At 37.2% G+C, this 23,793-nt stretch overlaps 4 protein-coding genes and 1 long non-coding RNA gene across 6 annotated transcripts; 3 read left to right on the forward strand and 2 right to left on the reverse strand.

Moving 5' to 3' along the window:
• Positions 1-2,336: 2,336 nt before the first annotated feature.
• Positions 2,337-2,990, forward strand: LOC133740366 (ABC transporter F family member 3-like). The gene is made up of 2 exons (XM_062168318.1): positions 2,337-2,565; positions 2,651-2,990. The coding sequence occupies exons 1-2, from the start codon at positions 2,419-2,421 to the stop codon at positions 2,852-2,854; spliced, it is 351 nt and encodes a 116-aa protein (XP_062024302.1). The 5' UTR covers positions 2,337-2,418; the 3' UTR covers positions 2,855-2,990.
• Positions 2,991-3,763: 773 nt separating this feature from the next.
• LOC133738828 (uncharacterized) lies at positions 3,764-5,050 on the reverse strand. 2 transcript variants are annotated; one of them, XR_009860279.1, is made up of 3 exons: positions 4,963-5,050; positions 4,766-4,847; positions 3,764-4,158 (listed from the first exon to the last, which is right to left on the reverse strand). It is a non-coding gene; the product is annotated as an uncharacterized LOC133738828 (long non-coding RNA). The 2 variants fall into 2 exon arrangements; XR_009860280.1 differs by having other exon boundaries at positions 3,764-4,161.
• Positions 5,051-8,874: 3,824 nt separating this feature from the next.
• LOC133725120 (DEAD-box ATP-dependent RNA helicase 15-like) lies at positions 8,875-15,185 on the forward strand. Its single transcript, XM_062152246.1, has 12 exons — positions 8,875-9,068; positions 9,144-9,260; positions 9,785-9,885; positions 10,594-10,766; positions 10,987-11,218; positions 11,328-11,446; positions 11,850-11,906; positions 12,018-12,202; positions 14,143-14,287; positions 14,403-14,486; positions 14,591-14,654; positions 14,900-15,185. The coding sequence occupies exons 2-12, from the start codon at positions 9,145-9,147 to the stop codon at positions 14,908-14,910; spliced, it is 1,287 nt and encodes a 428-aa protein (XP_062008230.1). The 5' UTR covers positions 8,875-9,068; position 9,144; the 3' UTR covers positions 14,911-15,185.
• A 2,137-nt stretch (positions 15,186-17,322) lies between these two features.
• LOC133738831 (cytochrome P450 81Q32-like) lies at positions 17,323-19,351 on the reverse strand. Its single transcript, XM_062166504.1, has 2 exons — positions 18,383-19,351; positions 17,323-18,220 (listed from the first exon to the last, which is right to left on the reverse strand). The coding sequence occupies exons 1-2, from the start codon at positions 19,316-19,318 to the stop codon at positions 17,597-17,599; spliced, it is 1,560 nt and encodes a 519-aa protein (XP_062022488.1). The 5' UTR covers positions 19,319-19,351; the 3' UTR covers positions 17,323-17,596.
• Positions 19,352-20,922: 1,571 nt separating this feature from the next.
• Positions 20,923-23,545, forward strand: LOC133738839 (RHOMBOID-like protein 5). Its single transcript, XM_062166513.1, has 5 exons — positions 20,923-21,337; positions 22,064-22,224; positions 22,316-22,497; positions 22,618-22,874; positions 23,008-23,545. The coding sequence occupies exons 1-5, from the start codon at positions 21,063-21,065 to the stop codon at positions 23,084-23,086; spliced, it is 954 nt and encodes a 317-aa protein (XP_062022497.1). The 5' UTR covers positions 20,923-21,062; the 3' UTR covers positions 23,087-23,545.
• Positions 23,546-23,793: the final 248 nt, after the last annotated feature.

Genomic DNA, 23,793 nt, shown 5'->3' on the forward strand with positions numbered 1-23,793 from the left:
TGTTGACCTGAAGCCTTAGAGAAGAGATTTAGAGTGTTATGAATGTTTTTTGTTGCAGAGTGAAAAGCTTTAGCAAAGATTAAGCAATCATCAACAAACATTAGATTAGAAACCTTGAAACCATGGGTGTTAGTTAGAATACCAACATGAGATTTGGATTTAGTAGTAAGGTTATTTAAGTATCTATTTAAACTTTGAAGGCTCCATTGCTAAGATGAACAACTTAAGGGGAAGGAGGGTCTCTCTGTCTTATTCCCCTATTATGTTTAAAACAACCATGGGGGGATCCATTAAGAATAATAGAAAAAGAAACAGTATTCAAGCAATTCTTGACAAGATTAATCCAGTTATCATGAAAACCAAAAGCTTTTAAACAAGTAATAAGATAGTCCCAGTATAAAAAATCATTAGCTTTTTCGATCAAGGTCTAATTTTATAGCCATACAACTAAGCTTTCTTTTTTTCCTATTAAAAGAAGAAGGGTTAATTTCATTTAACCTTTATACCTTAAATCAGTTGTGCCCTTGCACTTCTAGTTTCATCACATGTACCATTGTGCTCTCCATTTTAATTAAAGGGAAATGATGGAAAAGGTCATATTAGAGTGTGAAATGATAAAAATGTCACCTAGTTTCTCACTTGATAAAAAGGTCCATAATGAATTGTTAATAATATTAATTTAGTCCTTATGAATAATAATTTGATGTTAAAAAAGGTCAGTTTTTAATTTTTCTGATTCCAATTCTGCCCTTAAAGCCAACTCTCGCTCAACCTTCTTCTTCTTCTTGAGACACAGACCTCGAGAAAGTGTGAATGGTGAAGAACGACGCGTCTTTGGAATCGGTGTACGAGTTCTTGAAGCGGTGACGACTCGCCGGTAATCGGATCCCTCCAGATCTTTCAGGTCGATCGGGCATCGTACGACGCCTCTTTGTCTCTTGACGTACTTGTCTAGATAGGAGAACGCGACGTTGAAATCGAACGCCGCTTTGCGCTCGGCGAACCCGAGGCCGATGAAGGCGTGCTTGCTGGTGCCATCCTCGATCTTGAGGATGAAGTAGCGCGATGAGTCGAGCACGGTCTTGACGGAGGTCACTGGAGTTTGGATCCTCCAGTCGGATCTCGCACCGGTCCCTGCACAACCTTCTCCACTCTCGGCGAGCTTCTCGTCGCTACTGGCAGCGTCACTGACTTTGATGGGTGCCGCTCGGTGAGTTTATCTTCCCCGGTTGTTTTGATTCGTTTGCTTAGTTTCTTCTAATTGTTAGCTTAGTTTCTACAATAAGCTTATTGCATTGGAACTGTGGGGCTTAGTTTTGTTAAAGTTAATAGTTTTTTGGTGAAATTTAGGTAGGCAATTGTTAATTTTTGATGAACTGTACTCTATGAGTTATTGAATTGTAGGCTTTATGATGTCAAAGTTGTTTAGTACTTACAATTAGGCATGGTTGAGATGACACTGCTTCTGAAATTAGTATTTTTGATTGTGATGTTGATTCGATGAACCGAGTTTTTTTATTGTGATTTGTGTTTTTCTTGACATTTGATAGGTTTACAGTACGTTAACCGAAAAGTTTGGGAAACATGATTTGGTTAAAGCCAAACAGGCTGTGCAGAGTCTTGTGGCGCCAGTGAGAATGGATGATGGAATGGATGAGGGACATGCACCAAAGAAGAAGCAGGAGTTGATTGATAGCCCCGTGCTAACTGAACGTGATAAGGCAAAGCTAGATATGTGAAAGAGGAAGGATAAGCGCCAAAGAGAGGTAAGGTTTCTTTGTAACATATGATAGCTTAATCATATCTTACATTCGTACTGCTTAGATATGGTGTATGTTGTTGGTGAACCATATAATTTGGGAATGTTGAGTGCGGATGTAATTGGATTGAGGTTATGTCTGAGCTAGGTTGTATTCCTTTTGATGATTTACATGGTTGTAGGAGTAGTTTTGTTTTGTTTTCTAAAATGTAGCTTTTCGTTTATGCAGCAATAATATGAAATGCATTTAGCTTAAATGGAAGCGGGTAGGGCAGGATTGCCTGTTGTCACTATAAATCATGATGGTGGTGGCGGCTCAAATGTCAAGGATCTCCATCTGGAAGGCTTCAATGTTTATGTGGGTGGACGTGGTCTAATTATGGATGGTGCAGTAACACTTGGTATTATGGTAAGTTTGTTTTCAGTGGATTAGGATCCTCTTGATTTGGTTTTCAAATTGATAGGAATCATTTGTTAAATTGTCCAATAGGATCTTATGGTACATGTGGTTTCTAAATATAAAAAGTTGTTGACCAATATTATTGTAGCTTTAATGATGCATTTTCAATTGCATTTGACATAATAATTGCTTTGCGATTTATGCAGGACTTATTGGAAGAAATGCTACTGGAAAAACAACGTTTCTTAGGCACTTGGCTATGCATGACATTGATAGCATTCGCCAAGTATTGCACGTGGAGCAAGAAGTGGCAGGTGATGATACATCAGCCTTGCAATGTGTTGTTAAAACTGATATTGAAAGAACCCAGCTTTTGGAAGAAGAAGATCGTCTCCTTGCTCAACAGGTTGAATTCTTATTTACTCATGTATTTATTCTAAATTCTTGATGGATGTGATGCTTATGCTCTTCATGAACTATATAACCTGAAGAGAGAACTGGAGCTGGAGAAAGAAACAAGAAAGAGCAATGGAGAAATTGACAAAGATGCCATTGGACTGAGGCTTCAGATGCCAGTGGAGAAATTCTTGATAGATGTCTTTTTCTTACTTGTTCTGGTTTTTGTATGTATATTTGTTAAATCAGAGGAGTATAGTTACGATTTTCGTAAACAAGCCTTCTTTGATTCGCATTAAGCCCTCTTGTAGTCTTTCCAGTAATACATATTGCTTTGTTTGTCCATTTTAATACCTCTTGTAGTTACTTTCTTCCCTCTGCTTTCTTTTACTCCAGACCATGTGCCATGTTTGTATATCCTGTACAAAATTCTGAAAATGAGAAGAACATCAGTGCCTTTGATAGTTACATGGTCAATTACTTAGTTAGTGACATGTGATTAATAGTGACTTGGCTATCAACTTGCGACTTGGCTACTGACAGTTACTTGGTTAGTGACATGTAATGTGACATGGTCAGTTACTTAGTTAGTGACATGTGATTAACAGTGACTTGGCTATCAACTTGTGACTTGGCTACTGACAGTTACTTGGTTAGTGACATAGTCAGTTACTTAGTTAGTGACATGTGATTAACAGTGACTTGGCTATCAACTTGTGACTTGGCTACTGACAATGACATGTAATGTGACATGGTCAGTTACTTAATTAGTGACATGTGATTAACAGTGACTTGGCTATCAACTTGTGACTTGGCTACTGACAGTTACTTGGTTAGTGACATGGTCAGTGACTTTGGCAGTTACATGATCAGTGACTTAGTTAGTTACTTGAGGTTAATAGTTACCCAGACAGTGACTTAAAAATTCCAAAATATGTAAGTGACATGTAGTGTGACTTGGGTCAGTGACATGGATATAATAATGACTTGACAAGTGACATGTTATTGACAATGACTTGGCCGGTGATTGACAGTGACTTTGGCAGTTACATGATCAGTGACTTAGTTAGTTACTTGAGGTTAATAGTTACCCAGACAGTGACTTGAAAATTCCAAAATATGTAAGTGACATGCAGTGTGACTTGAGTTAGTGACATGGATATAATAATGACTTGACAAGTGACATGTTGTTGACAGTTGGCCAGTAACAAATCAATTACCATACTAATGAATTGTATATACAACTTTCATTACTAAACATCACACAAAGATTAGCTAGCTAGGTAAACATCAGTAACAAATCAATTACCATACTAAGTGAAATACAATTAACAAAGTCGTCTAACAAAAGTATTATCTCTCATACTAGCTACAAGAACAACATCAAAAGGACTAGTTGGACCCCAAGAAAGTTCCCATAGCAAACTTCCTCTTGTGCTGGTCATTCGCCTCTTGTGGCCTAGACGACACCGCTTCCATGCCGCATCCACTCATTCTGATTTTCTTGTTGATCTAGCTAGCTCCTTTGCTTCTCTACTTCTCTCTGTAACTTTGCGACCCACAATGCTTTCAAGCTACTCAATAGCTTGAAATTGCCTCCAGGCTGCTAAATTTATCAAATGTAGCAATTACGAATGGAATAATTCAGTTTTGCTGACAAGTACACAATGTTAGGTGACATTAACAAATAGGAATAAAAGAAAAGTTCCATTACAGACAAGTAGGCAAGTAAACCTACATTTAAGTAAAGCAATAGCACTACTACCTCAACCAAGTCTGTTATAGAAGAGGCAATGTTGCTTATTCAAATTTTATTGACTCGTATTATTCAGGTACCTGAATTCGTCATATGTAAAGAACATGATAATACCCACGAAAACATTCAAGCATAATCGAAAGTCTTATTACCTAGCATAATCAAAGAATCAGAGACATTTTTAATATTTCATTTATAGAAAACAAGATATGAAACGGGAAGGAAAAGATATATAGAGGAGTTTTGTCACAACGTATTGGTATCAAAGCATAGTTTCCCCCACAAATCAACAATTGCAAGTAAACCTAAATCTGCAGAATAATTAGTCCAATTAGAGTCAACTCCAATTTAGCACGAGAATAATACCACGACCACTTAATTGATGACCGAACTTACCGGAAGAGGCAAAATTGCCTTCCCTATGGTCACTAACACTTAAGCTCTGTTTTCTCACCTTAGCGGCCGAACGTTTCCTCCTTTCTTCTTCTTCTATCAACCTAGCTTGTTCTTCATCCTCCTATCTTGGAATTTTTGCACTACAGCACAAGAATACATAATCACAAGGTCCACTAAAATTGCAATTGGAAAATGGTGGTTCCTTTTTAAAATGAAAAGGAGGAATAAAATTATTAACAGGAACAAGCTGCTTACCTTCTCATCTCCTCCCTCTGAATATCTTCAAATCCTGCCTCCATGTCACTAACGTCATCGTCGTCAGCAAATTTATTTGGATTGTAACTGCAAATATTTCAGATTGCTATTCAGTAATATGACACAATAACTCCTCAACAACCAAAGTTTCAACCTAAGATCAATGACATCATCCTCTTCGCTAAATTCTTAGAGAACAAATCAATCCTAGGGTTTGTTTTTTTCTGAGGTGGAGTTAAATTACTAGAATGCTTTTAGGAGTGGAGGTTGTTAGGCTACTTGCTGAAACGGATGCCGGCGTGGCTCCGGCCGAACTGCTTGACCAAGGAGTTGTTCTTCTTGACAATCTCCCAGATCAACTGTCCTGGAACGGTGGCCATTGGAACCTAGCAAAAGCTGTACCAACCGATCCAAATGGATTATTATATAAATACAAGACTAGAATCAGAGTTTGATTTGTTAGAAATCGAATCGAAATCCTAGCTACAAAAATCACAAAGCAGGAATAACTCTCGAAAAGCTCAAGAATGAAATCGGACCTCCTGAGGATCTCCGAAGCAAGTATCGGAAATCAGTGCCTCCTCTACCAGATCTCTCCATCTCTACAGAGTCAATTCGAAGCTCCCGCTCCGGCGAAGAAGCGCAAAAACGACGGCGTAGGGAGATCGGGCGTACTGGACGCCATTGGGGCGAGAGAGAGAGAGAGAGAGAGAGAGAGAGAGAGAGAGAGAGAGAGAGAGAGAGAGAGAGAGAGAGAGAGAGAGAGAGAGAGAGAGAGAGAGAGAGAGAGATGAATGAGTCCGAATGGATACGGGTTCAGTGAACCCGGGATTGGGTAACTGGAGGAAGAGAGAGAGCTGTCAGTGGCAGTTTTTGTAATTATTATTACTTTTAGGGGCAGGTTGTGAAGAGGTGACCTTAATTATCATGGAGAAATTTGTGTGTCCTAGATTATAATAAGGCACTTCAAAATGACCTCTTTTATCATTGACCCTTTAATTAATCTTGTCCAATTATCAGTTTTTTTCGTCAATTATTTTGTAAATTGAAAATGTGGCTCTATTGAGATTCCTTGTGGGATGACGATTCACTAATGTGGAATGCAAAAATTATAGCTCAAGTGATGAGAATTTCAAAATATATTACACAATAGTTGGCAAAAAAGCTAAGGATTGATAAGATTGATTGAAATTGGTAAATACAGGGGAACCCGTGATGAAATTAGAAGTGTAAGGGCACAAGTGATTTAGGGTCTGAAGGTCAGGGACGTAAAATGAAATTTGCCCAAGAAAATAATTCATTAGCAATGAGAATATTATCATGAATTGATTTCCCATGAGCAAAAGCTCCCTAGTTTTGAGAAATGCACTTACTTAGAGCAAATGCACCCCAAGAGTCAATAGGCAAAGGCAAAAGGCAAGGTCTTGCCTCCCATTTGTGCACTATTCACTAATATTGCCTTTGCCTCCCAATTTTTTCATGCACCCCAAATAGGCAAGATCAATGCCTCTCAATCATTCACTATTTAATCCAATGGTTGTTTTTTTAGATGTAATTCAATGGTTGTTTTCTTGGTAAAAACCATGCATGCTACAGCTTGGGTCAAATATAGTCGTTGGAACAAAAGCAACTGATTCAAATATATTTTATCCAACCATGTTTAACTACAAGAAAAAGGTGAACAACAGCCATTACAGTCCATGTGAAGCCCATGTGCCGTTTTGGTCGACCAAGTCAAAGTCCAAGACTTGCCATTGGGCTTGGTCGGGAAGGCCTCTGATCGTCCAACAAGTTTGCGGTGCATGGCGCTTTTTTTATTTTTTGCCATTTTGGCTGGTCCTGGACGTCCAAGATCAGTGGGGTGCATTTGCTCTTAATAACGGCTGCAGTCTGGAGGTCCCAAGTCTCAGCACTATTCATATGGACCTTCAACTATTAGTCTATTTTTCTTTTTCTCTGTTTTTTTTCCTACCTGAAATCACTGGTTTTTTTTTTTTTTTTTTTTTTTTTTTTAAAGGCAACTCAAACTATATTTTAGACCCAGTCTCATTTTATAAAAACCTTCCATCTCCAACCATTAGTTGCACATGAAGATCTTAAATCTTTTTAATTATTTTGGACAACAATCTAACTATAATATGAATTGATATATTATGAATAGTTAATTTAAATATTGCTGATTAATTAGAATTGAAAAATAAATTTCTGTGTTGTGAGTCGCATTAACCCAACTAGAAAAATAGAAAAATGAGAGAGAGAGAGAGAGAGAGATAGAAGTGTAGAGACTAGAGAGCAAGTAGTTGTTTTGTATTGATTTGGTTGTAAATGATTCAATTGATGTGCTAAATGGTGATGCCTCGACCTCTTTATATAGTGGAGAGGTTGAGATGTATTAATCGTACATCATAATAAGGAGCAACACTTTGATTACCCCACTATCACCATTAATCCCACTAACCATACAACTAATGTTCTCTCATAAGCAGTATAACTTTTATGGAGTAAATAGAAGAACACCAAAGGTCTTCAGGAATTGATATAGTCCACTTCTTGTATCTCGTACAAACGTTAGTTTACTGGACAACCACTCCATTAGGTGTCTTACAACACTTCCTCATGGTTGTCTAAAAACTGATTTTGCTGCATCTGAACTCTTCATCATTAAGCATCGTATCAGAATTAAACTACGATTAGCATTATGCTAATTAGACAAGGCTCCAGTGGTATAAGATCCCTATGATGGGTTTCAGGATATGACTAAGGTTCATATGGAAGCCCTAGGGTTTTGGGTGAAGGTGAAAGTGATCAATCTGACCTTTTGATCTACATAGCTAATACAGCTAGTCGGAGCCACTTTGGGCCGATACATGGAGACTGATTTGGCTGAGCTTTTTGCATGAAGTATTTGGATCTAAGTCGTGGTAGGTCTTGCTCAACCTCTCATGTTGAAATGTAGTTTTACTATGGAGGATGTTGTGGTATTGAACTTGGTTTTCAAGTTTGAGAACCTAATGGGACGGCGTTCACGGTGTGGTCTTTTGACGTATGTAAGATGGCAGTGCATGGGGCATACTTTCCCAACGAAGAAATCGACAAATCTGTTTAGAGTAGCGCAGGCGTTGTCAAACCATATAAGGTTTCCTAACCCCAGTTGGGCTACTAACTCAGTGCCTATTATGGTTTTCATAGCGCACATCCCTTCACATATTCAAGTCACATTGGCTTTTGCCAAATTGGGTGGCTTCCCCCTTTAGGATTGCACCACCGAGTGACTGTACGAAGTTAGGAACGATCAGAGGAGGGTTTGGGTTGTCTGGTTATAATTATTTGATACTGATTAGAGGAGGATTGGTCCGATCTCGTGTGTCGCTGAAAACGGGCGTCCCTCTGATTAGAAGTTGGACTGGTTTGTGAGAATGAGTGAGACATAGTTTGCTTTTGATTTATATCGACCACTTAAGCTGCAACGGTGATGACGAGCACAGAGTTAGGGGTGGTGGCGATGGCCTGGACAACAACAGTGGCGACGGAGACGACACAGACATTGTCACAAAACCTTATTGTGTCTTTTTTTTTTTTTTTTGGGTTTAGGCATTTAGGCCTTGCAGGATCAGTCTAGATTGTACTCAGGTGTTTGGGTCTGGTCCTCTTGATGATTGGACTTGTTTGGAGGGCGTCTTGCCATCCTCATTGAATACTTAGTTTTCGGGAAATCTGGCCCAAGATTGGACTTATTTGTCCGTTATCTTTTTTAAGTACATATGCTATTGATTCTAATTTCTATTGAAAAAAAAAAAAAAAAATTGAATTTCAAATTTTATTATTTTAAAATTTTGATTTTCATCCACCGCCTAGCAGTCCATCTAGGCAAGTAAAGAGGCTAATTTCGTCTATTCAATTATCTCTTCAATCCCTATATCATCTCCTCCACTCTCTGCGAACTCCCAACTCGAACCCTAGATCGATCCAGGGTTTTAACAGAGGCCAAAATCTTTTGCAATTTTATTTTTTATTTTATTTTAATTTCAACAGAGGCCGGGTTCGCACTGACAGATCCCAGCTCCGCATCTCTCTCTCTCTCTCTCTCGCTCAGTTCAAGCTTGAAGGTACGCAATCTTCAACTTGTGGTTCACAACAACTGTTATGGCTGGCTGGAGCTGAAATTAGGTTGTTATGTACAGGATGGGTGAAATCAGAGACAACGATGGGTACGAAGAAGAGCTCGTTGACTACGATGAGGAAGAACAAAACGCCCCCACCTCCGCCTCCGCCAAGCCCAATGGCGAATCCGCCAAAAAGTTAGTTTCTTCAATATTCTCATCATCATCATCTTGCCTTTTGGTATTTTGATTATAGTTGCACTTTTTTTTTTTTTTTTTTTTAAATAAATTTTTTTATATTTGGTAAGACATGCTCCGTAGGATTAGTTTGAAACAGTGAGTGGTATAGACTTGAGTGGAATGATGTAAAGTAATCGAGTACGTATAATTGTGCTTAACCTTCCATCGGTATCATTGTGGTTACTAGGTAAGGAATGAGATCAGGTTTCAAGTTTAATGATGATTGTTAAAGCCTGTGGCGGATTTAGGAAGTTGTATTCTTACTTTCCTAGAAGTACTTTGAATCCTAAGAAGAAATTTTGTTTAGATTAGAAATTTTGTTGGTGTCTGGTAACTGCCTAGAGGGATTTCATGTACTTGTCTTTTTGGTGCCATGCACATAAATCTAGCTACTTAAATGTGCTGATGCCATGTATTTTCTTTTTCCCCACTTATTAAGACCATATATTTTGCTTTCTAATATGTTGTACGAATTGATATAGGGGCTATGTCGGCATCCATAGTTCGGGATTTAGAGACTTCCTGTTGAAACCAGAGCTGCTTCGAGCGATTGTGGATTCTGGATTCGAACATCCATCTGAAGGCAAAGTTTTAATCACTCTTTCACTATATTTGTTGTTATTCTTTAAATAAATGTCAAGAAGCCTTTAGACTTATTTATCTGGTCTGAATGAACAAGCTGCAGTTACTCTGTTTTATGCAATCTTAGTAGTAATTCTGTTCAGGGCAAGTTGAGTTTCCTCGTTGAAATCTGCATTGATGCTGAGGCATGCTTCAGTTTAAGAATTTAGCTAGCTCAGTCTGATATAGTCATCTTATCAATTCTTCGGATGTGTTTCAGTAGCTTCAGAATTTCATTAGGTTTTTAGCATCTGTATGTTTCATCGATTGAAAATGTGGGATGCATTATATGATTTCTTTATAGTTCTGTTCTTTGTACCACATGATTGTGTAAATACATAACATATGAATTTCATGTGTTCTCATTTATCAATTGATTTCTATTTGGGCATTGGTTTTGATGTAGATAATTGGGTAGGACTTGGAAGATGAGAATGACAAGATTGTTATTGTGATTTCAACTGTTTTAGAATCTTTTCTGTTATGTATTTCTGTCTTGTTTGCTTGCTTCTGAATCTGCTTTTTTACATATCTCCAGGTAATCACTAATTCAATATTCATCATTTGGGCAAGAAAACTGGTTTGGTAAACCTTTCCATAAAAAGGATCTGGAAGCCATTTATACTTACTGCGGTTTCGTCCGGTACGATTTTCTTTGCTTCTTCATCAGTTCAACACGAGTGCATCCCTCAAGCTATTTTAGGAATGGATGTTCTTTGCCAAGCAAAATCTGGGATGGGCAAAACTGCAGTCTTTGTTCTGTCAACTCTTCAGCAAATAGATCCGGTTGCTGGTCAAGTTGCTGCTCTCATTCTATGCCACACAAGAGAATTGGCTTACCAGGTATGTATTGTGACTTCATTGTCATTGTAGAATACTCCACTTCAAACTATTAATATGATGATATAGTGCCATTATGCTTGCATTTGTGTGTCTGTGGGCATGTGCTCCTCCTCGTGGGTATGTGGATGTTTTATAAACATTAGAGTTTTAGTCAGGAGTATTCTGCTTGTATGATTCTATATTCAGCATGTTCTAACCCGAACTATTGCTTTTGTTGCAGATTTGTCATGAATTTGAGAGATTCAGTACTTATTTGCCCGAGTTAAAAGTTGCGGTTTTCTATGGAGGTGTAACTATTAAGGTTCACAGAGATTTGCTGAAAAATGAATGCCCTCATATTGTTGTTGGAACACCTGGGAGAGTGTTGGCTTTGGCAAGAGACAAAGACCTTGGATTAAAGAATGTGAGGCATTTTATTCTTGATGAATGCGACAAGATGCTCGAATCACTTGGTAAATTTTTATGTTTAATTCCATTACTGGGGATTTCAACACAATTTCATTGCAAATTTGCTTTGGGTGTTGTGTTTTATTTATTTTTTATGTGTTCTATTTTTTACAGATATGAGGAGAGATGTGCAGGAGATCTTCAGGTTGACTCCTCATGATAAGCAAGTAATGATGTTTTCAGCAACGCTAAGCAAGGAAATCCGCCCTGTCTGCAAGAAATTTATGCAAGATGTAAGATTTGCTTAAAACTTGACATGAATTTGGGAAACACCAGCTCCTTAGAATGTAATGTCTTATAATTTTGGAATCCCTTTTCCTTTGGTTGTGAATCTGGACAATGTCATACTTACTGCTGATAAATAACTATCCAGGAAACATGTTGACAAATTAAATGAGTTTCTGAAATTTGTGAAGTGGGATATTGTTTGGGTGGATTTTGAGCTGTCATATGAGTCTCTTAAGCTTTTTGAGGCAGCATTTAAGATTCCATATAATATTATTACTATATATATATATATATATATATATATATATATATATTGCATGGGAGGTATTGCTATGTATTTGTATTTTTAAATCTGAACCATCAGTGTCTGGGTTTTTAATTCATCTTGTGTTTACATTTGTTTTTCAGCCGATGGAAATTTATGTAGATGATGAAGCCAAGTTGACTCTTCATGGTCTCGTTCAGGTACGGTCGACTTTTGATTGATGAGCTTTTTGTTTTGTTCATTACTTGTTTCTTGGTTTGCTTACCTCTCTCTCTCTCTCTCTCTCTCTCTCTCTCTCTCTCTCTCTATAGCATTACATCAAATTGAGTGAATCTGAGAAGAACCGCAAGTTGACTGACCTTCTTGATGCGTTGGATTTCAATCAAGTGGTTATTTTTGTAAAAAGTGTGAGCAGAGCAGCTGAGTTGAACAAGTTACTGGCTGACTGTAATTTTCCCTCTATCTGCATTCATTCTGGAATGCCCCAGGAAGAAAGGTATACATTCTATTGTTTTTTTATGATAGTTACAGTATTGATCTGTTTGTTACTATGTACCTTATAAGCTAACTGTTATTTGCATTCATTGTGTGATGGTTTTGATTGTATTGCTCATTCTGAGATTCTATGATCAAATATTATGAAAAGTTTTCATCAATTATTTGTTATCATAGTTTGTTTTTATAAGCCAAGATGATTGTTGTTTGCCTTAATTGTGATGAGTCGAGTGTATTACTTGTTCTCATCTTCTATTATAATCAAATTTTACAGCATCTATTACTAATTATTGTTATGTGAAACCTTTTTTTTTTTTTTTTTGACTTGATGGTTATTGAATTATCCTCTGTTAATTTTTTGCGTTGACTGAGTGTTCACATTATTCTTTTCGGACCTCTGTCAAAAGCTTACGGCATCAATATTGAATCTCTCAATTTTTTTTCCCCTCTATGGGCCTCAATATGTTATTGATTGTCGATTAGGTTTATGTCACCCCTTTATAATTGATTGGAGCTGGCCAAATAGTGCAGGCTATTTGGCTAGTGCATTATATCTAAATAGATGGTTGTAGACATCTTCATTAATTAGCTTTTAATCATTCACTACTTTTGTTGTATGTGTATTGAACTAGTAGTTTTATGTTCCTGTTTTGCCAGTTGTCACTGCAATTACCAATAGTAATTTTGTCAATCAATTATTCTAATCTCGAAATGAGTAACCAATTAGGCCTGTATCCTTCTTTTCGGTGGCAGTCTCATCAGCCTCTGTAGTATCAATGACTTATTCCTCAAGCTTTTTAGGACGTGTGTCCTTCAAGGACATTGTCTAGAACTGAAAAGGAAATAAGATGTTTATCATTTTCTTAACTTTACATTCTTTCATGCAGATTATTGTTTGTTTGGAACATGATAGGATAGGCTGTTTTTTTGGAATTTGAAGTGAAAGAAATAAAAGATTATTTGAAAACTATGGAGGGGTGGAGAAGGAAGACCTGTGGGAGAGAGTCAAGTTCTGGGCATCCTTATGGGTTTCTATCTCTAAGGAATTCAAGGATTATAATCTTTCTTCCATTATTCTTAACTGGCAAGCAGCTGTAGTATAAGCCCCTAAGCCTTGATTAGTATTACTAGACGAGATGTTAGGCCTATTGCCCTAGCTGCCCTCTTTAGATCTTTAAAGCGGACTCCTTGTCCGCCTCCCTGTAATTCGATTTTTGCTTTTTTAATAAAAAGCTGTTTCTTCTCAAAAAAAAAAATTTGAAGTGAAAGGAAAAGGTCTATTGCTTTCTTCTTTTTTCTCAGAAAAAATGGGGGCTGATGTGGGCTATAAATTTACTCTTTCAAAGGGAAAAACGATGAGGGCATGGTGCGCTCCTGTTTGGCCATTTTGCCTTTCCATTAATTCCAGGAAAAATGCCATCACTATATGGCATGACATGTGAATTGCTTTCATCCCCAGTTCTTTGTTGAAATTAAAACTTGTTATCATATGATTGTGTGCCACTTGGTTCATCCGTAGTAATCCAGTTCCTGTTAAAATCATTAATGGTTCCTACTTCGTTGCTGAGCTGTGGGTAAAATTATAGCAAAGTGCCTAGTGTTAAAACCCTCATTATGGATTTGTCAATTTTGACTAGCCAAATTGCTTTATTTTCTTTTCCATACATGGGAATTCATATTCTTCGTTTGTTTGTATTGTTACTGCATTAGGTACTCATTTAGTTGATCCATTTTTTTTTTTGGCCCTATTTTGGCTCCTGTGGGCTCTCTGTAATTTGTATTATCTTCATCAATGTTTTCATTTGCCATATTTTCTGTTCAGTGTGTTGCTTTACTCGCTTATGGTGTATTGTACAATTTATATGATCTTTGTTTGTGCATTTACATGTAAGGAATGGCATATATCCTCTTCTCTGATTTTGAATAATTTTCCATTTGTAGGTTGAAAAGGTACAAGAATTTCAAGGAGGGCCTTTCAAGAATTCTTGTGGCAACAGATTTAGTAGGAAGAGGAATTGACATTGAGCGTGTTAACATTGTTATCAACTATGACATGCCAGATTCTGCTGATACCTACCTACACAGGGTATTTGTTTTATTCTTTTTTAACTTGCAATCTCTTACTTGCCACTCGGTGTCATTTTTTCTTTAGCTGACTTCACTCCCGTTTCTCCTTTTTCTGCATGGGGTTCCCCTCACAGGTTGGTAGAGCCGGAAGGTTCGGTACTAAAGGGTTGGCAATAACATTTGTCTCATCCGCATCGGACTCTGATGTACTTAATCAGGTAATAATTTTATATATTTTAGTATATGCATATGAATTCTTATGCTTCTTCGATTACCTTATTTCCTTTTGCTAATCCCAAGTTCTACCATTTGATTGTTCCAGGTCCAGTCAAGGTTTGAAGTGGACATAAAGGAGCTCCCAGAGCAAATTGATACTTCTACATACAGTAAGATACCCTTTCCACCCCTTCAAAAAAAAAAGAGATACCCTTTCCACATAATTTAGATATTTGGAGCACACAACAACACGTTCAAAGAAGACTCTCTCTCTCTCTTTTTTTTTAAAAAAAATTATTTTCTTTTTATTTACTCATATTTCATTTGAGGTAAGTGCTAGCTGGGTGTGCTCTGGGGTGTAGGATTGCATTGTATTAGATACTGACAGTTTTCTTTTTTTGGTATGTTTTTGTAGTGCAAGTATGATCTACTTTTCAAGGATGGTGGACTCTGGATCTTGTGGCTGCTAGTTTTGGTTCATAGCAATTTTTGGATTGTAGAGTACTAGACACTTATTTCATTCCATCTGCGTTAGATTATTAGCAAGAGATTGTATACTGCACTCTAGCTAGATTGCTTATGACATTAATGCCAGCTTAACTCCAAATATTTTTGCTTTAAATTTCTGTGAAATTTTTGGGGTAAAAGTGATTGTTCCTTGTTAAGATAAGCTTCTAAATTTTATTTTTATTTTTATTTTATTTTAGCAGCTTCGTTATTATTGCTCTTATTTCATGTATGCATTTCAGCGGATTTCATTTAGGGCAATGTCGTTTGCACTTTTCTGCACTAGTTTCTATGCAAAGGACTTGCTGGGAGAGTTGGACTTTCTGATGTCATATTTATGAATTCTGGAAGTGCTCTGGAGCTTTTTCTGCAGATCTATTCCTACAAAATCTCCGTTTTTAAAATTTTAGGCGTCTCTTAGACTCTTCACATTATTAATGTCTCAATGTGTTGTTCTTGGAGGACTAATGCCTTGTGTTTTCTTTTTCATTTTGAATTGAAGAGTTGGCCTCTATTTGAGATTGCTTCCAAAATTGCTTTTCAAATGTGTCAAAAAAAAACACTTTTGTACAAGAGAACATATATCAAGTGCTTCTTAAAATCTAAGGCTAGGTATAAATGACTGAAAACCCGGAAAACCGAACGAAACCAACCCAGACTGTCTGGTTCGGGCCTGGTTTTAGACTAAAAATGATTGCTTTTAGTCCGGTTCAGTCCTAGTACTCAGGGTTGCCGGTCCGGTCTCGGTCCTTGACTTTCGATGACTTCGTGGACCGGAAAACCCGAACTTGTATATGTGTTTTCCATTTATAGGTTAGTTTTCGAAGTCTATACTATTAGTATAGACATGACCACATGTGATTGATGAACTAAAAAAATCCTAAATCAATTATACGACACGGGATCGATCGAACTGAATTGTGGCATAGTATAAGTTGTAATACATTGTCTTTTTAAACTGAATTGTGTAGGGAAGAAAAATGAAGAGGTGGAAGAGTAGCTTCCATAGCATTCAACATGGCAGTATGGAAGTTTCTATGTTTCTGATTTCGGATGTTTAGTTCTCAATTTTGTTTTGTTTTTAAATTTGTTATTTTGTTGAGACAATGAGAGTTGGAGAATTGCTTATTTGCTTATTGAGTGAACTTGGTGTCTTGGTGAACTGGGTGTTGATAATCTGATATGTTGATGTTGAATTGCTAGCTAAGTTATTGACTTATTGCAGATTTGCAAAATGGTTTCAATTTTCAAACTTGCTGCCTTGCTGCACATGCAACTCTTGTTGACTTTCAATTATTGAGTATTTGAGTTATTGAGTTATTGACTTTCAGTTTTATACTGTTGTAAGTGTTGTTAATTGTTGAATGTTGAATACCTTGCTGTCTTGCTACACATGTTGATTGAGAATGAGAACTGCAGAATGGTTTTATTTCCAGCATTGCAGAAGTGCAGAATGGTCTTTATAGTCTTTATTTGCAGCCTTGCTGCTAGTCTTGCAGTTCTCATTGTGTTTTCATTGCAGTCTTTATAGCCTTGCTGTTTAGTCTTGCAGTTCTAATTGCTTAAACAGCAGGAGCTGCAGGACAGCAGGTTTTAGTGCTAAAATACAGCACTGCTGCTAACTCTGCCAAGAACCAAAAGCCCGGAGAAACCGGCCCATTTAGTCTCGGTCCGGGTTTAGGCCGGTCCCTGTGTTCTGCATGTCCAAGCCCGACCCGAACTTGCTTTGCCGGTCTTCGTCCCCGTCCCTGTAAACACAGTGCCGGTCTGGGATTTTAGGAGGATATTTATTTTATTTTAATTTTAGTTGTACAAGAAAACATATATCAAGTGCTTCTAAAAATTATTGTAAAGTGCTTATTACTTGAACACATATTACTTTTTTTTTTTTTCAATTTTAATTTATAATTAATTTTTTTAATTAATTCAAAAGTACTTTTGAGTCTCCTAAAAATAATTTCAAACGAAGTCTAATAACACAACCAAAAGTAGTGTTCTAAAAATCCTGCTAAGCACCCGTCTAGGTGTTAGAAGGTGGCTAGCCACTTTGACTAGTCTAAGCGGTGTCTAGACAATGCTAGATTTAAGTAAAATATTCAGAGTATTATATTTTTGGATCAAATATTTAAAAACTAATTTTTAATTGTAAGTACTCATTATAAACTTAAATTTTTTCTCATATTCTTGATCAATTACTGCTAATTATAATTTTTGATTTTAATTAGACACTTATTTATATGTTATATAATAAAAATTAAAATAAAATAAGGAGGATGTGCTCTCCTAAATCCCGCCTAACCACAGATAAAAAAAAAAAAGAAAAAAAAAACATAACCAAAAAGCTAATTATTTTCATTCCATACAGTGCAACTGAATTGAAAACACACACACACTCACACTCACACGTATGTATCTATGTTATACTTTGATCCAGTTTCAAAGTCATTATTGATTTCAAAGAGTACTAATCCCATGCTGCGTTGCCATGCGATTCTATTTCAATATATATCCATAGTGACAGTGCGTGACTACTATTCATAGGAGATAACACCATGCCTGAGTTACAATTGCTAGCTTAATCAGCTAATAATATTACCCAACTCGATCATAATGTAGAGAGAAAACTGATGGTGTCTTGGCGAGGTTTGCATAAGGCCTCGAAGGGCTCAGCTTTAGCCATGGCTTGTCCTAGTCCTTCTGCCATGTCAATTTCTTTCCCATCTATTTTCTCCCAGTCAAAGCATTGAATCAGGGCGCCCAGTATCAGCCCCATCAATCTTTTTCCGAGAGGAGCTCCAGAACAAGCTCGTCTCCCAACACCAAAAGGAATCATCTTACACCCTTCAGTACCACTAGTCTTGCCGCTTCCAAATCGATATGGCATAAACTCTGTTGGATTCTCCCACAGTTCAGGATCCCTATGAATGCTCCAAGCATTGACCAATAACTGTGTGCCACGAGGCACGTGGAAACCATTGATCGTGCATTCCTCCGATGACTCGCGCGGCACAAGAAGTGGCGCAGGTGGATATAACCTTATTGCCTCGGTGTATATTTTCTGTAGGTATTCTAGTTTAGGCAGATCTGCTTCATCTAAGGGTCGTTCCAATCCAACATTAGCTTCTATTTCTGCTCTAGCCTTTTTCATTTCATCTGGATGGTTGAGAAGAAGTGACATTGACCACTCCACGGCCGTCGATGCAGATTCAGTCCCAGCACGTATAATTGACTGCACACATTTGCAAATATTTGTAATGAATTTATGAAAATAACACAATAAAGAGAAAAATATTGGTAATGAAAATATCACACAAAGAGAAGAAATGGAATACTAAAACGAAAATCCATGTTAGAGAACAGGAAACCTTTGTTATATTACTATAAAACTTACGGTTATAACACCTTTCATGGTTTCGTCTGTGTAAAACTCAGGATCTGTCTGTTGCAAAGATAGCATTATATCGATCAAAGTTGGCTTACTCTCAATGCAGACTCCATCACTCCTTACCCTCCGGTGCTCGTCGATAAGGTTTTGAAAAAATCGGTCCATCTTCTTCATCAATTCCATCATCCTCTTCTCCACCCCTTGAAAATCCACCACTTGAAGAACCGGGAAGAAATCATTGAGATTTGAAATCCCATGGATCGCCTTCAGCTCCTTTATCAACTCCCTAAAGCTGCTCGCTTCCTCCTCCGCTCCATCTTCACTATAATACCTCTTCCCCGCTATCATCTTCATCATGACGTTGAAACTCAGCTTCTTCAACCTCGGTCTCAACTCCACCTTTGCCCAATTCCCACTAGTACTTCCACCGCAGTCTTCAAACAGTTCCTTGAGCAAAACACGGACTTCCTCCTTCCGAAAATTCATGAGCATGGTGAGTTGCTTTGCGGAGAAGAGCTCTAAGGTGGTAAGGCGACGGAGGGTGCGCCAATAATCACCGTACGGAGCCCAAAGTAGTGATTTGTAGTTGTAGTTGAGATGTTTGCCGGCAAGGGAGCGTGGACGGTTTGCAAAGATGACATCGTTCTTTGTAAAGCATTCTTCAACCGCAGAAGGTGAAGAGATCACGAGCAGGTTCCGAACGCCCAATCGGAGAAATAAGACGTGACCATATTTCTTAGAGAGTTTGTGGAAAGTCCGGTGAAGTGGTTCCTTTTTGTTTCTGAGCAAATGGAGATGACCTATAATTGGTATAGAAGGTGGGCTTGGTGGGAGTACTCTTCTATGGTTACTTGCCCAGTAGTACTTTTGTGTTATGAACTTGGAGAAGAGCAGAATGAAGAAAAAACCCAAGCTCATGAACCAGAAATAATATTCTTCCATGACTGAAATGATCGAATTGTTTCTCTAGCTGCAACTTCAAGAATATATATGTGGACCTATATATGTATATGTATATGTATATAATATTTTTTCCTTTTCTAGACTGCTTATCTTTGTGTTAGATCCACGCTAGTGAAGACTATCGTTTTCATTCCAAAAATTCTCTAGGAGTATCGTCAGTGATGAGATCAGATATCCAGTATATTGTATTTTTCTATTATTAGTGGTACCTTTCAAATGATGCTGTATAGCTGCTAGCTTCAGATTCATGTACAATAATTAAGATCTTACATACCTTTAAGGGCCGAATGATTTATTAAAAGCAAATAAATTAAGAATCGACACAAGACCTTAGATTAAGTATTTCACATGCATACATTACATACAGTCGACATAGATTTAGTCCACTACATATAAGATTCTCGATTCCATTAAGAAAAAAAACCAGCTACACCGCCCATCATGCAGTGACTGTTGTAGCATGTCATTTTCAACTAACTAATGCAAGGCATACAACAAAAATACCATTGTCAAACTGAACATATATATATATAACTATTAGTCATTCAGTTAATTTCCTCACTAAAGGAGTATCTATAAATATTAGATTAATTTTTTTAATTACATAGATTAAATATATATATATATATATATATATATATATATATATTTTTTTTTAAACTTTTTTTTACTCTCTTTTTTTTTTTTTTTTTTTTTTTAAGGAGAAACCACTAAGGGATTGAAAGGTAGGTTGTGATTTTACCTCCATCTCTAAACAGAGAAACTCATGTCTCGAATAAGAGAATCAATTACATGCATATTACTAACAATAGACATAAGAAGGCCCAATTTCTAACCAAAGAATCACTCTTGTTAGCGGGCAACTAAAACAAATTTCCTGAGGCCCACCGAAGGTCGGTGGCTTGAGGTGGCCGCCTCAGGCTGCGCCCCTTAAGGCTGACCCTAGATGAAATGAAAAAATACTCCTCAAGGCTGGCCATGGATGAAATGAAATAAAACTCATAAGTTTATATAAAAGACTATTTTTTCTGTTTTGTTCACTCCTTCACAGAGAGTTGAGCATCCATCTTCAAATTGAATATGTAATTAATGCATGAAAGTACTACATACGTATTAAAGATTATCATAGTTAGTAAAATACACAACTTGTCTAGTACGTGAAAATTATGTACGTGTATTATTCGTATATTTCATTAAATAGTTTGTCGAAAAATTCGGTAAAATATTTTTAATTTTAAAATATTCATTTTTGAAATTTGGGAAATTTCACTAGTCTCTTTTAAAAATACAAAGTATGAAAGTATTTTTGAAAAACATGTAAGTACGTGTTTTATTCACGTACTATATATAGTATATATGTTGTACTCTGTTAAATTGTAATGTAATAATGTGATTCAAACAACTGTACTTTAGGATTACAGAATGTGTTTTTCAAGTAATTACCAAATCAGCATGTTAATCTAGTAAGAATGAAATAGGTCAAAGGCCAATTAGGTAATATCCACAGAGCTATTTAGCGGGAAATGTACAGACCTAATTAACTAGCTAACAACCAAACAAGACTCGTTCCTTGCCCCCCAAAACTTATATCTCCCCCTTCTCTTTCCCCCCTACAACTTGGTGCATATTTTGCATCTGCCACCATCGCAGAAACAGCGCTGGTGCAGTGTGTATCTATTCCTCCTTGTGGCCGGCCCGCATATACAGATTAACATCCAAAGATATGTATTATCCACCAGGTCCGCCTCCACTGTATTATCCACCACCCCCGCCACAGTTTTACGCCCCACCGCCCTTGCCACCACCCCCAAGGCGATACTCTCCGTGGCTTGTGCCTCTCATATGCTTGGTTAATCTTGGAATGTTTGTGTACGAAATGTATAAGAACAATTGCCCATCTAGACACCCAAGGGATCAGTGTATGTTAGGTGATCCTTTTGGCAGGTTCTCATTCGAACCCTTCAAAGAAGTCAAATGGATTGGTCCTTCCGCAGAAACGTAAGGATTTTTCGTCTCTCTGATCTAGCTCAATATTTCCATTTTGTGTACCTTTATGTTCTTTTTGTTCCCCTTTTTCTTTTGCTTAGTATGATTTCAATATAATTTTCCTGGTGTTTCCACCCAGAGAGGATATATAATATGGTGAAATTGAGATGGCTTTTGAAAAGATAGAATCAGTTTTACCATGTATTGACTTCAATTAGTTGTTTTGGAAGGAGCAGGTGGAGTTTGAGAATTGATGATCTATAACTATGAAATTTCAATTACATTGGATTTAAGATCAAAAGGTGAGATTAAGACCATAAAATTATTTTAACAGATCCGCTGAATGTTAATTCTAATCATAAGTGATCAACATATCTGATAAAATAGATTACTAATATCATTGAAGTAATGAACAGCCTCAGCGTTGCAGTAAATTATAATGATCGAAGGAAAACTAGAGGCTTAGAGAACTCCTGAAAATCAACATTGATCCAATCAGCTCATCCACAACCGAACTCCAAATATGAAACACATCAATACTTTGTCTATGCAATGGTTGGTTAATTAACACAGTAGCAGAACCTTGTTAAAGCCATCCAAACCTTTATATGCTTCGCTTTATATGTGAATACATGCATGATGGTGCTGGTTGTGGTGTAACAAACTAGCACATCCAACTTTATAGTTAGTCCAGTCAGGAATGCATCCCAAACCTTGATATAATGCTATTTTTCGCAGTATTAAGAAATTAGGAGGCCTCGATCAGCAACTAGTTGTGAAAGGTGAATCATGGCGCCTTTTCTCTTGCATGTGGCTTCATGCTGGAGTCATTCATTTAATTTTCAACATACTCAGCCTTGATTTCGTTGGACTCCGACTTGAGCGCGACTTTGGATATCGTAAGGGCTAGAAACTAATTCCGTATATGTGTCCGTTCAGTTAATTCAATTCTAATTTATTCATGTTCTTACTGTTTCATTTTGGCTGCAGATAGATTTGTGTTTGTGTATGTGCTTGCTGGGTTGGGCGGAAGTGTAGCGTCTTGTCTTCGTATTATTAAACAAGACTTGACATCACATGCTGTGTCAGCTGGCGCATCTGGGGCAATTTTTGGATTGTGTGGAGCCTCCCTTTCTGAGCTGATCACAAACTGGACAATCTATGATGATAAGGTAAATAGAGAAACCTCTCCTAGCAGAAGATCGAATCTTCTACTTATGTTTTCTGAATTGATATTGCAATTATGTCCAAAACTGCGTCATTTCATACTTCCATTGACTTGTCCTATTCAGTGCTCGTCGATCATGATACTCGTTCTCAATCTTGTCTTGAACGTGGCACTTGGATTTCTACTGAAAATGGACATGTCAGGTCATATAGGAGGTTTTGTAGCTGGGTTCTTCCTTGGTTTTGTTTTTTTCATCAAGCCTCAGTTTGGATATATAAGTAGCAAGTTTATTCCAGCATACCATGAAGTCAAACGTACACCAAGGCACAACTTCTGTCAATATTTCCTAGCGATTGTAGGTCTTGTCGGATCAATTGCTCTGTAAGTTGCTAATTTGGTTTTCTGTTTTTGCCATCTATTGAAGAACATATGAACAGCCGATCGAGCCTAAAGAGGTTTAGCTTAACTAACTCGCATTGGTTGACAAATTTGTTTATCTTGTATTAATTTGCAGATTTGCGGCTGGCTTCGGTAAGCTATTTAACATTAAGGAAATTAAAGAGAAGTTGCCGAATCCCGTCAACAATTATTGAGCTTGTATAAGTCTTGAGTGAAAATTGTACAAACCAAACCTTCTTGAAGGCTCAACTGTCCTGTTCTGCAAGTATAACTTACACCAGAAACTATACTTGCTTCTATACCCAAAACGTATTTATGAAGCACATGCACATGAAGATTCAACTAATTTTTTTTCTGGGGTATGGATGTATCTTGAGAATGCGCAGATGTAATACATATGACAGAGAGATGGTTTTGGGGGAGTAAAGAAAGATGAGCACTTCGTGGATGGTTGCTAGAATTTGTATTTATTGAAAACGTATTTATGGCAAGCTGTTTCTTGCGGTTTCAGAATTTTCTCAGCTTTCTGGATTAAGCCGTGCTTGTGTTGACAAAACCATATATGATGATCCCACAACTTTCATTAGATAAGTGGGACTTCTGTAAATTAAATGAAATGTTATTTTTCTCATGGATAAAAAAAAAGTACTAAAAGTTAGACTGAAATCAAGGTTCAGCACCAGATCTGCACTTGCCATGTGTATGTACCTAAGAAGCACCGAAACGGGTACGAGTTTCCGGATACGATACGATCGGAAACGTGAAAACGACAAATCTTAAATGTATTAGGAAACGGGTACGTGACGATAACGCTAATTAAATATATATATATATATATAATTAAAAAAATATGAAACATAAACAAGGCTAATTAGGTGGCAGTATTTTAATGGGCAACCTC

This window comes from Rosa rugosa, chromosome 1 (genome assembly GCF_958449725.1).
Source record: "Rosa rugosa chromosome 1, drRosRugo1.1, whole genome shotgun sequence".
Lineage (NCBI taxonomy): Eukaryota > Viridiplantae > Streptophyta > Magnoliopsida > Rosales > Rosaceae > Rosa > Rosa rugosa.